General features: G+C 38.1%; 2 protein-coding genes across 6 annotated transcripts; both read left to right on the top strand.

The window, feature by feature from the left end:
- Nucleotides 1-2,663: 2,663 nt before the first annotated feature.
- LOC103718288 (cyclin-dependent kinase inhibitor 1-like) lies at nt 2,664-4,154 on the top strand. Its single transcript, XM_008807028.6, has 4 exons — nt 2,664-3,316; nt 3,401-3,453; nt 3,550-3,720; nt 3,821-4,154. Exons 1-4 carry the CDS (start codon nt 3,005-3,007, stop codon nt 3,888-3,890), a joined length of 606 nt encoding a protein of 201 aa, XP_008805250.3. The 5' UTR covers nt 2,664-3,004; the 3' UTR covers nt 3,891-4,154.
- Nucleotides 4,155-4,293: 139 nt separating this feature from the next.
- On the top strand, nt 4,294-15,524 carry ORC2 (origin recognition complex second largest subunit 2). 5 transcript variants are annotated; one of them, XM_039128584.2, is made up of 7 exons: nt 4,294-4,421; nt 9,023-9,312; nt 10,578-10,684; nt 11,569-11,701; nt 13,192-13,486; nt 14,738-14,965; nt 15,037-15,524. In XM_039128584.2, the coding sequence occupies exons 2-7, from the start codon at nt 9,175-9,177 to the stop codon at nt 15,231-15,233; spliced, it is 1,098 nt and encodes a 365-aa protein (XP_038984512.1). In that variant the 5' UTR covers nt 4,294-4,421; nt 9,023-9,174; the 3' UTR covers nt 15,234-15,524. The 5 variants fall into 5 exon arrangements, with proteins under 5 accessions (XP_038984512.1, XP_088578026.1, XP_008805253.1 ...); XM_088721900.2 differs by having other exon boundaries at nt 4,301-4,421; nt 7,526-9,312; XM_008807031.6 differs by lacking the exon at nt 4,294-4,421 and adding an exon at nt 4,977-8,409 and having other exon boundaries at nt 9,027-9,312.
- Nucleotides 15,525-17,009: the final 1,485 nt, after the last annotated feature.

The following is a 17,009-nucleotide window of genomic DNA, read 5'->3' on the forward strand; positions in this document are numbered from 1 at the left end:
CCTGATCTCAAACATTGGTTTGATCACCGAACGCTTTTCGTCGTCATCCGAGACCCACGATACAACAAGTTGTTATAACGGCCATCGGCGTTAATGGTGCTCCGGCGACGCACTATATTCTGTTTAGGAAAGCTATTAACAGTAAAGCTATCTAAAATAGAATTTTTATAAAAAAATATTTCTTATTTGATAACTAGCATTTTAACTTGTGTTTGGTAAACAAACTGTAAAAGTACTTTTATGTGGCAAAATGATCATAAAGGATATTACTTGTATTAGACAATAGAGCATAATAAAATATAATATATATTAATGCATAAATATATGATATAGTATAATCTTAATGTAATGTAATATATTATTATGATAATATGGTACTATAATATTATATACTATAAAATAATAATTTAATATAATATTAAATTATTTAACATAACATATCAATGTATTATGATATAATATAATATAATATTATATTTATAGAATAATACAATAATAAATATATAAAATATTATAATTATTAGTGTAAATTCATTTTCATCCTTTTGATGATCATTTATCTCTCTAACAAATTTTCTAGCTAGGTGATAAAATTAGTTAAATAATTACTAATATTTTTTATTTATTTATTTATTATTTTATTTCATTAAAATATATTTATTTATTATCTTATTTATTTATTTATTCGTTCATTTATATACATATTTATTTATGCAATTATTTATTATCTTATTTATTTATTTATGTTCTTTTTCTTTTTCTTTCCTTTTCTTCTTTTTTTTCTTTCCTTATCTTCTTTTTCTTTCCTTTTCTTTTTTTTTTTCTTTTCTTTTTCTCTTCTTTTTTCTTCTCTTCTTCTCCTTATTTATGCATTTTTTATTTATTTATTTCTTTTCTTTTCTTTTTCTTTTTTTTCTTTTCTTCTCTTTTTTTTCTTTCCTTTCCTTCTTTTTCTTCCCTTTTCTTCTTTTTCTTCCCTTTTCTTCTTTTTTTTTTCTTTTCTTTTTCCCTCGGAAGGGAGCCGAGGCGGCTCGCCTGCCACCACCGCGGCGCACGTTGCCGCGAGCAGACACCGCCGCCCAAAAGAGCACCCCACGGCCGGTCGCCATGGGGGTTTCGCTGCGGCTCGCCTCCCTGGTCCCGCGGTTGGGACGCCATGGTTCCACGGCTAGGACGGCTGGGACGTCGTTGTCCCACGGCTGGCAGAGGCCTGACCACCCCACGGCCGAGCCCGGCTGCTCCACGAGCCTTTACCCTCTTTCTTCCATTATTTGAATGGGTGGATTGGATACTTTCTACAATGGACGGAACTCCTCTTTCTATTGGAGGCAGTGGAAGCGGTGTCAACCCTTCGAACCGACTGCTTCCCGATCTCAACCTCCCCCCAACTACTAAGCCGGAGCCTGCCTCTTCTTCAGAGCTGCGGGAGACAGAAAGGTTGTTACAAGAGGTCCGGGAGGAACTTCAAACTTCGAGCGCCACGGGTGGCGTCGCGACGACCTGAGGAAGGGTCGTCAGCCACGGGTGGCGGCCGGCGTGGTGGCTGCCACCCTGGGCAGCCATGAGTTCACCAAAAGAAAAAGGAAACAGGCGGCGATGTTGAGAAGAAGAAGAAGATAGAGAGGGAGAGAGAGAGAGGGAAGGGTGAGAGAGAGAGCTTTCCGACAAAGCTGAAAACAATGTTTTCGGAAAGCTCCAAAATGGAGCTTTTCCCAGAAAGCTATTTTCAGCTTTTTGAAAAAGCTAAAATAGCTTTCCGAAATTTTTACCAAACATTTTTTTTCATCTAAAAGTATTTTTGGAGGGCCAGGAAGTGCTTTTAGCCCTTCAAAAGTTCCCCCTAACAAAGCCATGTCAAGCAATGGCAGCGGGCAATATTTTTCTGTCGTAGATGCGGAGGTTCGTGCTGCTTGAAAGGCCCTCTTTTGCGATGGATAGATGCTAGAAACAGACCACATCATGATTAAGAAAAACTATACTATAATGATCGAGGAGATTTTGGAGACCAGAAGTGCCGTTAGAAGAACGCTGTTGCTTCATAATATTCGCTATTTATTAGACGAATGTATTATATTTCAGGCTATCCATGTCTTCAAAAAGACCAATAGCGCTGCAAGTGGCATTCTATGTGGCTCATAATTTCGAAAATTTTATTTGGAACATCTATAACTTTATTTTGTCTTTCTTGTATTCCCTTTTATTGTGTGACTCTTGGGACTGTATTCATATGAGGGATGGGTGAGCTGTGGATGTAAAAAAAAAAAACTTTTCGTGTCAACTAATCCCGCCGCAAGGACGTTATAATTGTTTAAAACTCTTTGTTAATACAGAATTACTGCGTTGTAATGTCCGTCATGTTTAAGGGCGTCCAAACGGCTGGTCCATAGAGTTGGGAGTTATCACGGCGTTTCGTGGTGGCAGAATTACTGCTGTCTCAATCCCATTATAACGGACGTTATACATGATTGAAGAACTTTCCTACCGATCGATCAAGATCGGATGGTGGTATTTCGTTTGGTCCACCGTTGATCCCATGGTGGTAGTATTGTAATTTGGGAAAGCTAGCGGTGGTGGTTTGGTAAATTCGCGTGGAGCACAATGATTACGTGCCAGACCAGCTTCCCACCACGGGGAGACCGGACATAACTTGCCATGCGCGCTCGGCTGGTGGCGGTGCCGTAACCGGCTACGGGACCTCCCACCGGGCGAGCCGGTGAAGCGAACGGCCGGCGCGCTCCCACGCGTCGCGTTATGGTTCGAGTGCTTTCACTAGCCCCTTCCCCGGTTCGCAAACGGCCATACCAGCTTAACGGCGCCGTCTCGGATTCTCGTCCCCGTTAACGGGAAAGCGTAAACCGCTCCCTTAAAAAAACAAAACCCCGCCGTCAAGCCGGATCTGATCACCTCCCACTCCACCCTTACTTTCTCCAGTTCCCAATTCCGCCAAGAGAAATAGACACAGAGAGACAAGAGGAAGTGCAGAGGGATCGGAGAAGTGGCGGTGATGGAGGTGACGCAGGTGGTGGGGGTGAGGACAAGGGCGCGGACGCTGGCCCTCGCGGCTGCGGTGGCGGCGGAGGGGAGCGGGAGCTCGAAGAGGAGGAAGGCGGTGGTGCGTTCGGGGGAGATCCAGATCTCGTATCTCCGGCTCCGGAACCGGAGCCTTGTCATGAAGCCTCGGATCACAAGATCCACGATGAATTCCGGCGGCCGGCGGTGCCCCAACCCCGACCTCAGCCGGATCTCCCGCTGCTCCAGCAACGCCTCATGCGAGACCGCCCCGGAGGAGCGCTTCTCGCGGTCTGCCGACCCGGAGGTAAGCGAGACACGAAATTCTGCTCGAATTCGAGCTCTTTCGCATCTTTATTCGCTCGAATTTTACGTTCTCTCTTCTTCTTAGGTCGGCGAGGTTCTGGACACCGCCGCGCGTCACTCCAACTGCAGCAGTGAGAGGTTTTCCTCGCTCTCTCCCTCTTCCTCTCCCACCCTCTCTCTCTCTAGTTTCCTTTTTGCTGTAAAAATAAAATTTTTTATTTTTCTATTGTTTAGGAGGCGGACGACGCCGTCGAGTAGCGGAGTAGACGAATGGAGCGATCTGGAATCGACGGTGGAGGGGAAGTCGACGAGGCGACCGAGGGCGGAGATGATGCCGTTGGAGGCGGAGATCGAGGAGTTTTTCGCGACGGCGGAGAGAGACGAGCGGCAGCGGTTCGCGGCCAAGTAAGTCTTCCCTAACGCCTTCCTCGCGGCTCGCTCTAGCATACCACTGGCCGGAGATTCTAGCCTGAGCTTCCCTTTCTCTTCTTTCTCGCCGTCGCAGGTATAACTACGACGTCGTCATCGACGTGCCGCTGGAGGGTCGGTACGAGTGGCTCCCATTAATCCCATGAAGAAAAAAGAAAAAAGAATTTCAGAAGGAAAAAGAAAAAGGAAAAAACGAAATCGTAAATTTCGTTTCCTTTTTTGTCTAATTTTCAAAATTAATGTACAGTTCTCGTAGCTGCCGCCCCCTCTCCCTCCTTACTTGTTTTCTTCTTTGCTAAAAATGCTTCGCTCTAAAAATTTCGTCCATTTCCTCTCTCCTCTCTCTCTTCAGCGTTTCAGTGTCCTTTTTTCTTTATATTTCTCTTTAAATAAGATTTTTATTCTGAACACTGTTAGATTTTCATCGGACGGTTGTTTAATTTTTCTTTTTGCCATTTATTGTTGCTGTTATTATTATTATTTTTTGGATGCATCGACCTTTTGTGGAGGAAACCAGTCGGCGTGGTTGATGATGGGAATGGGATATGGCTCGAGGCCGGCCAGGACCCAGGAGGAGGAGGAAGGGGGGTGGCGGTGACGCGACGCCGGGATGGTGAGCTGACCCAGGGCCGGGCCTTAGGGGAACGGGGAAGTGGCGTGGAAGAAGACTGCACGTGGTGAGAGATGCGGTGGTCCTCCACCTCTAGCCCTCTCCAGAAACTTAAATAACTAGCTTTTTAAATTTATTTTATTAGATTTTTCTTTTCATGAATATTCTTCTAAAATTTAAATTTACAAAAATGTTCTCTTAAAAATTATATTTATTTTCATATCCTCAAAAAAAAATATTTTGTGAGGATATGAAAATAAAATAAAATTTTAAAATTTACTTTGTTATTCTCCATTACAATCGTCTTATAAATATTTTTTTTTTTGCACACATATTCATTGAGAGTATTTTAGTCGTTTTAATTTGAAATCGTTAATTTTTTTTTAACAACGTTAGATGCTATGGGTACATATGCAAAAATAAGAATAAAAAAGAGTAAAAAATAAAATAAATATTTTACGAGGATATACATGTAAAAATTAATTTTGGAAGAGTATTCATACAAAATTCAATATTTAAGAGAATATTCATGCCAAAAAAATTATATATATATATATATATATATATATATATATATATATATATATATATATATATATATATATATATATATATATATATATATATATATATATATATATTTGAAAAGCTTTGGGCATAGATCCTATTTCTTCTTCACGCATCTCCTCACTAAATAAATAAATAAATAAGCCCTTTAACCTATTGTTTCTATGTATTGTCGATGTTAGATGGCAGTGTTGCTATTTTCATTCTTTTTCTTTCTTTTCCATACATGTTTATATGTTAATAAATAAATAAAGATAATACAATAATCTTTTAACTTATATTCCAGTTTTTTAAATCCTTTTCAGGATTTTGGTTGGCTTTCTGGATATGTTTTGAATTTTGAATCTTTATCTCATGCACCAAAAAAATATATTTATCTCTAGCCATACGTTCTAAAATGTAGAACTTGTGGCCCTACCTCACAAGACCATTTTTATGGGATGAAATTCCATTTTGCTTTGCTCCTTAGACATTCTCTAGCACACCTTTGAATATTTTACATATTCTCAAATTAGTCTGGAGCTATTGCATCCCTAATGTCATTAGCTATTAAAGGATAAAAGAGGAGGAAATAGGTAAAATGACAATGCTACCATCAAATCAACGATATATCATAAAAGCTGCAATTATAAGCCATTAGTTGTATATGTGTTGGTTCAATCCTATAGAAATAGTTTGAATGATAATATATTATATGCAGTATTATTTTCTACAAAGTAGATAGGGAACATTTGATGATATCCGATGCTTCACGTTTATCGCTTCCCAATGAGTTGTGGTGTGTGGGCTGTGGTGCGAAATGCGGAGTTGTGTCGAATTTTAGCAGTTGGTCCTCCACGAGTCCAGCAAGGAGGGGAGACAATAATGAGTATGCTATATAAATTAGAGAAATGATGAAGATAACGATAATAATAATTATTATTCTTATCGTTGTTGTCACTGTGATAACTATTATCACCATTACTATTATTTAATATGTGATAAAACGTATGGGAACAAGGAAATGGAGCAATTACCATGCCTCCAACCTGAGATCGTGAGTCACGAGTCGCAGCAACCGTTACATACTCATAGAAAACTCTTTTCCACATGCATGTAAGGCACTTTAACATAATACCATATATAAGCAGTAGAATAAATTTAAATAATAACGTTCAAATTTCAAATTAAATAACTAATTTAAAATTTCAAGTGTCACAAAATCAATAATATTCTAAATTCTTGCATTAATTGCACCAAAAAAATCTAGTCTAATTACTCAGCCTTGATAAATCTCTAAGTCAAACTAGTTCTCCGGATCTATAAAAATAGTAGAATATAGAATAATGAGCTAGACAACTCAGTAAGCAATGAACGTTTTAGCTAGATAAATTAAGTAATAAAATAATAATAATAATAATAATAAACTAAAAATAAGCATGCAAAGTATATCAATATAAATCCGAATCTAAATATTATCTAGTCATTTCAAATTTTAAATTTTATTTATAAATCAATTTCTTTCAAAAATATTAAGTTTATCTCAATAGCCATAAACTACGACTATATTTATACCACGTGGCTAGACCAAAATATGAGCTTAGTAATAATCAAAGTGCCAACGTATAGTCCTCACTTACAGGGTATCGATATACTAAGGTATAACCCTAGGGCCCAAAACAGATCGGATATGAATTGGATATTGATATATCCATATTTGTATCCATATTTTTTTAATGAATATGGATATTAAATAGATATCAAAATTAATATCCATACTTGTTCTAAATGGATACGGATACGAAATAAATATTAAACATATCCAAATTTTGTTATCCAAATACAAATATAAATTGGATATTTTTCAGATATTAATCAAATTTGAGCAAAATTTCATGATAAAACTTGCAATAAAGACATCATCATAAGAGAAAGATTTAATTAAAAAAAATAATTTTAACAAGTATTTATCAATAATAAAATCTAATAATGCTATAAAGATTAAGGTTGCTCGTCACCGAAGTAGATAGGATTTATGGTGCCTCCAAGACATCTCACGACTGTTGTTGGTTGCAATCGTCGAATGAAAATTAGAAAGTGGACGAAATGAGTGGCAGAGTCATGAATGCAAAGAATGTTTCAAGTGATGACAGAGTGAAAGGGGGGAATTCGGGACTGGATCAGAGTGGGTTTGATCTAATGGAGCCGGGCATGCTTGGGGACAATAAGGTGGCTAGGTGGTTGCAGTAAGGATTGTTGTAGTGCATGAACATGGTAGGGATGATTCATTGAGGTCGATGTCAATGCTAAGGTTGGTGGTGCTGCACCTTTCTCTTTTCTGAAAAAATAAAAGGAGAAGTGCATGGGATGTGGGGTTTAGCCGCCCGGGACATCTTATCAAAACGAAATGCAATATGGCCTTAGAAAACCATGCACTTGATTGACACATCTTTGATGAAACCTTATCCAGTCCTAAACTTATAATTAGCAAAAAAGTGTAATATATCTTCTTGGCCCACAATGGATTCAATATTTCACTTATTTATGGTGAAAAAATATGTCACTTATAGTATGCCAATGTTCTCGGATGGTTTACATTAAAGAAATATTTTTTGTGGATCAAAGGAGGTTCGAGGAGTGCCGGCGGCAACCATCCTCTTCTTCGAGACATCTGGATAATGACGAGGAATGGAAGGACCTTTCAGACTAAGCATATATTCCGTGAAGCCAATGAGGCTGTAGATTGGATAGTTGCCTATATGGCCAGTTATGCGGATAGTACCTTATGGGCTGGGAATGGAGAGCTGCTCCAAGCACTTCGAGATATTTTGTTTTCTAATTTTGTTGGGCACATTCGTAATCATCAGATATGAGTCCACTGTTCTAGAAAAAAAAAATTATGAGATTTAAAAAACACAGGTTTAAAAGAATGTAGACTTATTTCGCCGGCTCACATTACAATAAAATAAATCATACTTCCTCCAAAATTACATTACATTTCAAGGATTTGCAATTATGATATCTTGCCGTCGGTAGTCATATGATGCAGTGCACACTTTATGACATAATGCATGCAAGCTTTGATGAAAAGATGCAAATTTGGATGGGGCTATCTAACGGAACAGGGACGCATCATACCACCGCTTCTCCGAGAAGTAAGTAACACCCCATCTCTCCCTTTCGTTCTCTCTTCTTCCCTTCGCCGCACGCTTCCCAGGCTCCATATCCGGAGGCTCTCATCGAAGGGTTTTCAGCACCACCGCCTTCGAAGCTTCCTCTGAATCGCCGTCTCTCCAAGCCACTTCCTCTCCCCATCCTCTCTCTCCCCCTCCCCTCTTCTCTCCTCCCAGCCAGCGACGGCTTCTTCCCACGGACGAACGGGGTCTCTCCCAGGGACGACCCGCGACGGCGAGGGCGTCCTCCCTAGGATTTCAAGATCCACCTCACAGTGAAAGGAGGAGAGGATCTTGATGCGCTGGTCTCAGCCACGGTACCTTGAACCATGGGAGGTTCTTGCTTCTTTGTTACTTTTATTTTTAGTATTTTCGTTTCAATTCCATCGCAGCTTCTATTGTTTTAACGATCCCCCGGCAAATTGATTGCTCGAGTGCAAATTCCTTTCTTCTTCTTCTTCTTCTTTTCTTTTTTCTTTTTCTCCCTATGTGCGTCAAAGCCATGAAAAGGCGTCTCTGCCACTAAGATGGTAGCAGGATGGTAAGGGCCAATAACTCTACCTGAGTTGTCCAGATTCGAAACGCACGGACGTCGATTATATCAGGAGATCGAATGCCCCACGTCCGGACGATTCGATGATGGATATGCTTTCCTTCCACTTGTATCAAGATGGTGCTGGGATGGCGTACGAGGCAGTGAGCCTAGTAAGACGAGTCCACAGGTCGGGAAAGGCACACGAAAATCTACGACCCGTATCGAACATGTCCTTGTGGAAGGAGCGTCCAGTGGGAGCTATGCGGATGGGCTGGTCCCTCCCCGTCTTCCTATTAACCACCAAAAAAATAATAATAATAAAAAGAAGGGCATGTCTCTTCCCACGCCACACGTGCCCCGTAGGCAGTATTACCCTGGTTTTTTTTAATAGAATAGCATTTTCCTTGTTAACAGGGAGCTCCTTGATACCGATTGACCCGAGTCCGACCCGTTACCAACCGTAGGCGCACGCTAGAATCTGTCAAGAAGCGCGGGAAAAGATGTTTCTCCGCTAGGGCTACGAAGAGGCCTCCTTTCCCAGAGAAAGGTGGAACGACGGACAGATCATGGATCCCAACGACGGCGATGATGATGAGGAGGAGTTCGGGCTCTCTCGAAACTATTTCCTCGCCAAAGAGACCGGCTCCGGCTCCGGGAGGAAGTCCGCCCGCAAGCTCTCCGACATTGCTCTTGTCGACGAACAGGTAATGGGAAAAAATCCCCACGATAAAGCTCTCTTTGTATTTAATCTTTGTTTCTTGTTTCTTTTGAGATATGTACGTTATTAGTTCTACCGTTTAGTGATTAGAATTTGATTTCTTGTCGTGCATCAGTTGAGATAAGTCTTGAAATGGGTAGGAGTGGCTTTTGACGGACGGGATTTAATCCAGAGGGTTTGGAACGATGTGCCATAGTTTCTTGATTTTTAATTCGAAAAGGACCTCAATTTGAACTGGAGCGGTGTTGATGTTGATCTTGTGATGGGTAAATATGATAAGACTGATGGAGTTATTTGTTCAAACCTTTCTGGAATCACAGTGGAATGCATTTCATTGGTGTTTTAATATTAGGGATGGTATCCCACTTCACTAAAAAAAAGGGAAAAAAATTAGGAACAGCGCCATTTTTTTGCTGAACTAAATCATGTTTCATCAATTTCATGAAAGATGTGATCTTTTGGTTGGAAATGAATACCTTCTGCTAATGTTATGATTTTAGCATCAGTTGCACTCGTCACATATGTGTTACACCATTGTTGGTCTATTAGATAAGACTTCCTGTTTTGAACTGAATCATGGTTTAAAAGTTGAATTCATTGATGTCTCATAGATGCCTTTCTATTAGTTTAGGGTGGGGATATAGGGTCGGTGGAATTGTAGCATTTGGTTGTATTGAAAAAAAATGAGGCAGGGGAGGAGGAGGAGGAATTGAAGCATTTGGAATTGCCTAGCCCCAAAGCTTATGGTAGCCTATTTGTAGAGGAGTTCAGCAACATATTTTCCAACATTAAGTAGTCCCCAATTGCTTACCCTTAGCCAATACATCTTGTATATAATTTTTCTTTGTTCATTTTTCACAGAAAATTTCTTCACAAAGGATGCTCTAACTTACAACAGTTATTGTCCAACATATATGGAATTTCAATTTTGTGTGGTGTGACATGTAAAACTGCTTTTCTAGAGGTTAAAAATGTTGAATTTAATTGCTGCTATATTATCTCGACATGCTGGTCTGCTGGATGATTTGCAAGTCATTTTTTTTTTAGGTGAATCAAACTTGTCCTTTCCTAAGCAGCTGAAATTAATATGCCACAATTTTTGCAATGGTGCCATAGCCACCTCAGTGTTTGAAGTTTTGGTGTAAAATTCTTGGCTATTATATAAATACTTGCTCTTTTCCTTGTTTTGGATGTGATCATTGTGACCTCTCGTTTCTTTTATGTTATAATTGTATCAATGTTTTATGCCAGGTTTTGAGAGCAGCAGTGCCTGAAATTGTACCGAAACATGAGAAAGAGATAGCATCTTTGGTAAAAAGTTACAAAGACTTGTATTCTAAGTGGCTATTTGAGCTGAGGTATGTGCACTTCTATTTGTAAAGTAAATGATATTTAAAATGGTTTGTTTCACTAGCATCAGTAACCTGTTTTCTCACCATTACTCATTATTTCTTTACCAATAATTAGATATTGAAGGTTGTCTGCATGTAATATAATATGTATTCTATGGGTGCAGAGTGTGTATGATATTGCTAAACAATAGTTTTTCAAAGGAATATCCAGAGTAATCCTTTATGCCACAACACATTTGAGCCTACATAGGAGTGTTTATATGTTTTTCAATCACCATGAATGCAGAAATCTAGTAGTCATTTCTGCATTCATAAGGTATAATTCCCCTTCCGACATTTCACTTTCTCTTGCTGTGTAAACGAATTGTTTGCTTCCATATCCATTCAGTGTGGGGATTACATAATTGTTTGACCTTCAAGGTGAAGTAACTAGTCTGATAGGCTTCCCTATCTTATCACAATTCTTATGAGTGTGCTTGGGATTTTATTTAAAGTGGGAAGAATTATCATTTATTTTAGAGGAAGTGGGAGACAAAGAGGTTAGGTTTTTTATTATTTTTTTTTTAATTTTTTGAGGAGGGGGGGGGGGGTGTAGTCCTAAATGCTATTATGCCCATGAAGCAAATGTTGGCTTGATAAGTATTGAGGTCGAAGCAACATTCTAGGCATAAATTAGCTTGCAACCTTCTATGATGCATTGTTAAACATTTGCAAGACGTTAAATAAGGAGCACTATGCATCTATGTTACTTGGACTTTCTTGCGTCGGTTGAGCTGTCGATTTTTGGGTGGTGTTGGCGTCTTAACATATGGCTTTGGTTCCATATTATAATTTCCCTTGTCAATTTGTAAAATATCATGTGAGAGTACTTTTTTTTTCCCTTATCACAGGTGCGGCTTTGGCCTCTTAATGTATGGTTTTGGTTCTAAGAAGATTTTGCTTGAAGATTTTGCTTCATCAGCATTAACAGATTTTGGAGTAGTTGTAATCAATGGCTATCTTCCATCGGTCAACATAAAACAAGTATTGTCCTCTACCAGTACATATGCTAATAATTCATGTATTTTTGCGATCCAATATCTTATAATTTATATGTTTTTTTTTCTCTGGTGAATTAGATGGAAGACATAATTTTTCTTCTCATAAACCTCTAACTCAATCCCTCCCCTCAAACCCTTAGATTTCTCCAAGGATTCATGGTTATGATTGTGAAATCTTTACTCCTTTTCCTAAAAGAATTAATATTTATCAATCTATGAAGTGGTATTGGTGCAGGACCTAACTTAAGAGGACAACTTTATATGACTTGGGATGATGGTTACTTTTATTCCTGCAGCTGATTTGGTTTGGATTGTCTTATGTTCTGCAACCACCTCCATCAGTAAACATATTGGAACTTCTCTGATGCAAACCATGTGATATTTTTGGAGATTTTGTTTGGAAGGCATAACCCTAAAGCTAGTTACTCATTCAAGTGTCTAATAAGCATGGGTTTTCATATATGAGTTGTCGAAGGTTCCATTCAGATTTTCAATATAGTAAATAAAGATGGTTCTCCCTCATATACAAGTTCCTCCTTCGTAATTTTCTCTGTATTCTCACTGTGCGTTGTTTCACAAATGTTCCGTTATTGATATGTCCATGTGATAAGCATCCATGGAATATGTTTCGATGATGCAATTGTTTCACATAATGAACTATGTAATTCATCTTCAAAAAACAGTTAACTATTTAATTAGATTTGACAGAGTGGTACAGAGCAATTGTTATTGGTACTCTTGAATAGAAATGCTTAGTTAGACAACATAACCATTTTTCTTTACTTAGGTAAGTCTGAGCATTTTACGCACTTTCATGTTCAGCAGATTTATGGACTTAAATTTTGTATTTATTGGTTACTTATCCATTGTGCGTTTACGTCTTGCTTCAGTAATTTGGACTTTAGTCTGTGGAAATGCTTATTTCACTTGGATTACAATGGAAATTCAAAAGCATTAAGCATTATAGATAAGTTGATAAGTATGGATTCAGTCTCACTTTTGCCTTAGTTATCATGGCTTACTTAGTGATGCATCTTTGCTGCAATATTATGAATATTCTCATTCTTTAAGAGCAGAAATATACTTCATTATCGCCATGGATCATATCTTGACAGAATACAAATGAATTTTATTACATGGGAAGCTCCCGGGGAATGTGGTGGTGTATGGGGAGGGGTTGGAGTGAGTGAAATGAGATCTGTTATATTTTATTGTTGTATGAAAAGGTTCTCTCCTTGAAAATAAGCTCTGAGAGCGCCATTGGCTGCCTACTCATGACCTGCATGCTAAACCCAATAGTTTTAGTTCAGCTCAGTACCTTAAAATTAAGCTACTCTATGTGCAATGTCATTGCTTAGAGATTTTACTTTATAATTCGTTGATAATAAAAATTTTGATATGCCTTATGGCTAGAAATAATGAATTGAAATAGATAGAAATTATAATACTCTTTCGACCATTTTCTTCTTGTAGGTTGTGATTACTGTAGCTGAAGTTCTATGGGACCAATTAAAAGCCAAATGTAAAGGTTTTACAGGGAGCAAGCCCAAAATTCAACATCCTTCTATTTCCCAGTCCACAGAAGATCTTCTGTCATTTCTTGGTGGGCAACTTCCAAATGAGAATGACTGCTTTGTTTGCGTTGTCATTCACAATATCGATGGACCTGCTTTGCGAGACTCTGAATCACAACAATATCTTGCTCGAATTGCATGCTGTTCCCATGTCCGTATGATTGCATCTATTGACCATGTCAATGCGGCTTTATGTAAGTATTTTGTTGTTTAAGTATTTTATGTTGTATCTGTTAGTTTCCATCTTTTCAGCAGCTAATTTCTTAACATGACTAATAATGCCTTCATTGTCTCGAGTAATTGAACTTGCATTTCAACCTATGTTATACTTTTCTAGATTTTAATTTTGTGATAATTAATAATCTTCTAATTATCTGAATTTGTTTGGTTTCTATGTATTATTGGAATTACTTGGAGTTAAAGCTTCTATGCATATTCTTTTAGAATTTTCATATATGAGATGGTACAAAGGCTGAAATTCTATTAATTATGTGAGGCTGGCTTGAAACTAAGTGCAATGTTTTCGTTCTCACCAGAATTTTAACTGTGATAATCAATTCAAATTTGCTTACATTTATAAGTTGGTCAAATAAACCTGTGTTTGACGGCGACATGTACGCCATGCTTGACCCATGATAATGGGCTGCTATTTTCTTTTGCCATGCATTTCAGATTTTGCAACAGCAAGTCTTTTTTTCATGATGTATCTCAAGGACAAGTAACCTTAAGATGCTTCAATTAGTATTGTATTAGCATGGCTATCTTTAATTAGGAACCTTGATTTGGATGTTTAATTAGTCAATATGATGAGCAAAACCATTAATTATCCATGGACTAACTATGTGGAGTTCTTATTATTGTCATTTTTTGATGATGGTTTGTTTAATCTTAACAAGGAATCAACTATGTGGAGTAAGACACAAGTCATCAAGCAAATAAGCAATGATGCAGATATAATTTTGTTCCAGAATTTGCAAGCAAAAAAATGTCATTCACATGACAACTCATAGATGATTAAAGCACTAAACCATCTTAAGTTTCTTGTAACTTCCTTGGCTCATCACCAGTTTGAGCCTTTGGAATCTATTTGGTAACATAAGCTTTCTTATTGCTGCGAAGGCTCCTTGTGGTTTTGCTATATACTTATGGACCACTATTCTTCTATACAGAACTCAATTACCCATAAAATATCTTTTAAATTCATTTCTGGCAAGTTCTTCATGAGTTCATTGAAAGAGATGTTCGTTGTCTGCTTTGGAGCTCACACCACCATGTCGCTATTAACATTGACATGAGATTTAACAAGTGAACACGTAGACCAGCTTGTTCTTGTTTTATAGTTGATTAATTTGTCATTGATATTGACAATTATTGGAAATTGTTCGCCAGCAAATACTTCAGATTACATTTTCTTATCGGGCAATCTTTTTGTCGTATGTTCGCAGTGTGGGACAAGAAGATGGTCCACACACAGTTCAACTGGTGCTGGTATCATGTCCCAACCTTTGCACCTTACAAGGCAGAAGGTGTCTTTCTTCCTTTGATTCTTGCTAGTGGAGGCAATGCCCAGACAACAAAAACGGCATTAGTCATCCTGCAGAGTTTGACACCAAATGCCCAAAGTGTGTTCAAAATTCTTGCAGAGTATCAGTTGGCCAATGAAAAAGAGGAAGGCAAGTATGGTAATTTTTACACCATGCCTCACTTTTAGCTGCCAGCTTCTTAGATGAGCTTCCATTTTCAGGTATGCCTGTTAACACTCTATATACCAAGTGTCGCGAGCGTTTTCTTGTCAGCAGCCAAGTTACATTGAATTCCCATCTCACTGAGTTCAAAGATCATGAACTAGTGAAAACAAGAAGGCATTCTGATGGCCAAGATTGTCTCTATATTCCTCTTGCCTCTGAAGCACTCGAGAAGCTGTTGCAGGAATTGGTTTGAGCAATTGCCTTTGTGCCGACAGCATGCAGTTTATTTTGGTTTCTCTTAGAATTAATTGGTGTTGCATTGGTTTATTTATTTGATTTATGATCTTGTGGTGGCCTAATATATTGATCCGTGGGGTCTGTGAAATCGAGTCACCATTTAAGTTTCTTCATTTAACTCTAATTTACTGTACAATGTCATGGACATGTTCAATGTAGATCTGAAGTTTAGTCAGATCTATTTTTATCAGCATTATGCTGCATGTATTTGATCAATGGGAAATGTGTGACTTTGAGCTGGTATAAACTACCAAGTGGAATTCGATATTTGTGTCAAGTGTTTCTCTTCTTTCCTTTTTTTTTAATCAAGTCTTCTTGACAATTGGTCTAGTTGAAGCATATTGTTGTGGCTTGAGCACATCATGGTCTTCTGAGCAGGAAATATTAAAAAAAAATGAATTATTTGAGGACATGTTGGAGAATAAGTAAATACTTTAGGGAGGATCCGAAGACTGCTTATTCTTTAACGATTTACATGGCAGTCGTAGCATGTTAGGAGGTGTTTTCCTCTGAGTCTACATCAGAGGTGTGCCTGAAATATGCTAAAGTTTAAGGCTGCCATGTACTAATTCGTTGGTTACTAAATATGTTACTCTAAAGAAAGAACAAACCTTAGCATTTTATTAATGAAAGTCTGCTAAGCTGATCTTAATTGTCTCTTGTATCCATCTAGCCAACACATAAGTAAATCTCTCTATCATATCTTGCCTGACCATTAGCTCAAGAAATGGGTGCACAAAACTGAAGGTACATCTAATCATCACCGTAGAGGCGCTTTTTTAGCTAGAAAGAATCATCACCACCATCATTATTATTCTTTGAAATAAAGGAGCACGGTTTAAACAATGGTCGTTACAAGGATGGGGCAGCACCTACAATGGCCTTGCGTGTGCGAGGGCCCAATCTTAAGATGGGCATGTAGACTTGTCCAGAGTTGACTTTTTGTTTAGAGTTGACTTTTTTTTTCTGTTTATAGTATTTATAACTTATTCTTTATACTTAATTTGGACATATCTAGATATACTTTGTATAAATGTAGAAGATCTATGATGTCATGATGATGTTCTTATAAGCCATTGCATACCATTATAATGATACTAACGGCTGTTATATTACATGAAGAAAATATTTTTTTCTTAAAATATTTTTAAAATAATTAATGAAAAACTTGATACCCATTGCCTCAAAACAGTCAATCCAACCCCCCCCCCCCCCCCCCCCCCCCCCAAAAAAAAATATAAATCACTCGATGCAGCATTATAGCTTTTGACTGCTATTGACCATGAGATTATGGATAATGCCATCATTTCCTATAGATATTTTGAGAAGTAATGAAGATAAATTTTTTTTTGCTGCAATAGATGATTCATACATTTTTAGTATGAATACATAAAAAAAAGAGTAAAAAAACAGCAAATCTCGAAGTGCTTTAGGCAATTTTCTCTTCCTAACCCACATGGTCCTCCGAGTGATCGGCCACATCTGAGGTTATCCAATTCAGCTCTATTAGTTTCTCTATAAATATGCTCGGCTTGGAAGGTAATATCGCTGGCCTGAATATAGCAGAGCAAAGGGCGAAGGAATAATTTTAGCAGTCAAGAGCACAAGGGGCTAATTTTAGTTGATTCTGTCCGCGACCATCGATTGAGTGATGCTGAGACGAACACAAATGATTGGCATTTTGTTATTTTTTTTGCTGTGGAGGCACAGTTCTCCAAAAAGGAAAGAAAAA

This window comes from Phoenix dactylifera, chromosome 5 (genome assembly GCF_051530095.1).
Source record: "Phoenix dactylifera cultivar Ajwa chromosome 5, Ajwa_hap1_PhDact_Kaust_v1.1, whole genome shotgun sequence".
Lineage (NCBI taxonomy): Eukaryota > Viridiplantae > Streptophyta > Magnoliopsida > Arecales > Arecaceae > Phoenix > Phoenix dactylifera.

Bases quoted from the DNA above. Each gene is read 5' to 3' on its own strand.
- LOC103718288 (XM_008807028.6), top strand. From the start codon at position 3,005: ATGGAGGTGACGCAGGTGGTGGGGGTGAGGACAAGGGCGCGGACGCTG. The intron at 3,454-3,549 runs GTTTTCCTCGCT...TCTATTGTTTAG, and splicing joins TCCAACTGCAGCAGTGAGAG to GAGGCGGACGACGCCGTCGA. The intron at 3,721-3,820 runs GTAAGTCTTCCC...TCGCCGTCGCAG, and splicing joins CGGCAGCGGTTCGCGGCCAA to GTATAACTACGACGTCGTCA.
- ORC2 (XM_039128584.2), top strand. From the start codon at position 9,175: ATGGATCCCAACGACGGCGATGATGATGAGGAGGAGTTCGGGCTCTCT. The intron at 10,685-11,568 runs GTATGTGCACTT...CCCTTATCACAG, and splicing joins AAGTGGCTATTTGAGCTGAG to GTGCGGCTTTGGCCTCTTAA. The intron at 11,702-13,191 runs GTATTGTCCTCT...TTCTTCTTGTAG, and splicing joins CATCGGTCAACATAAAACAA to GTTGTGATTACTGTAGCTGA.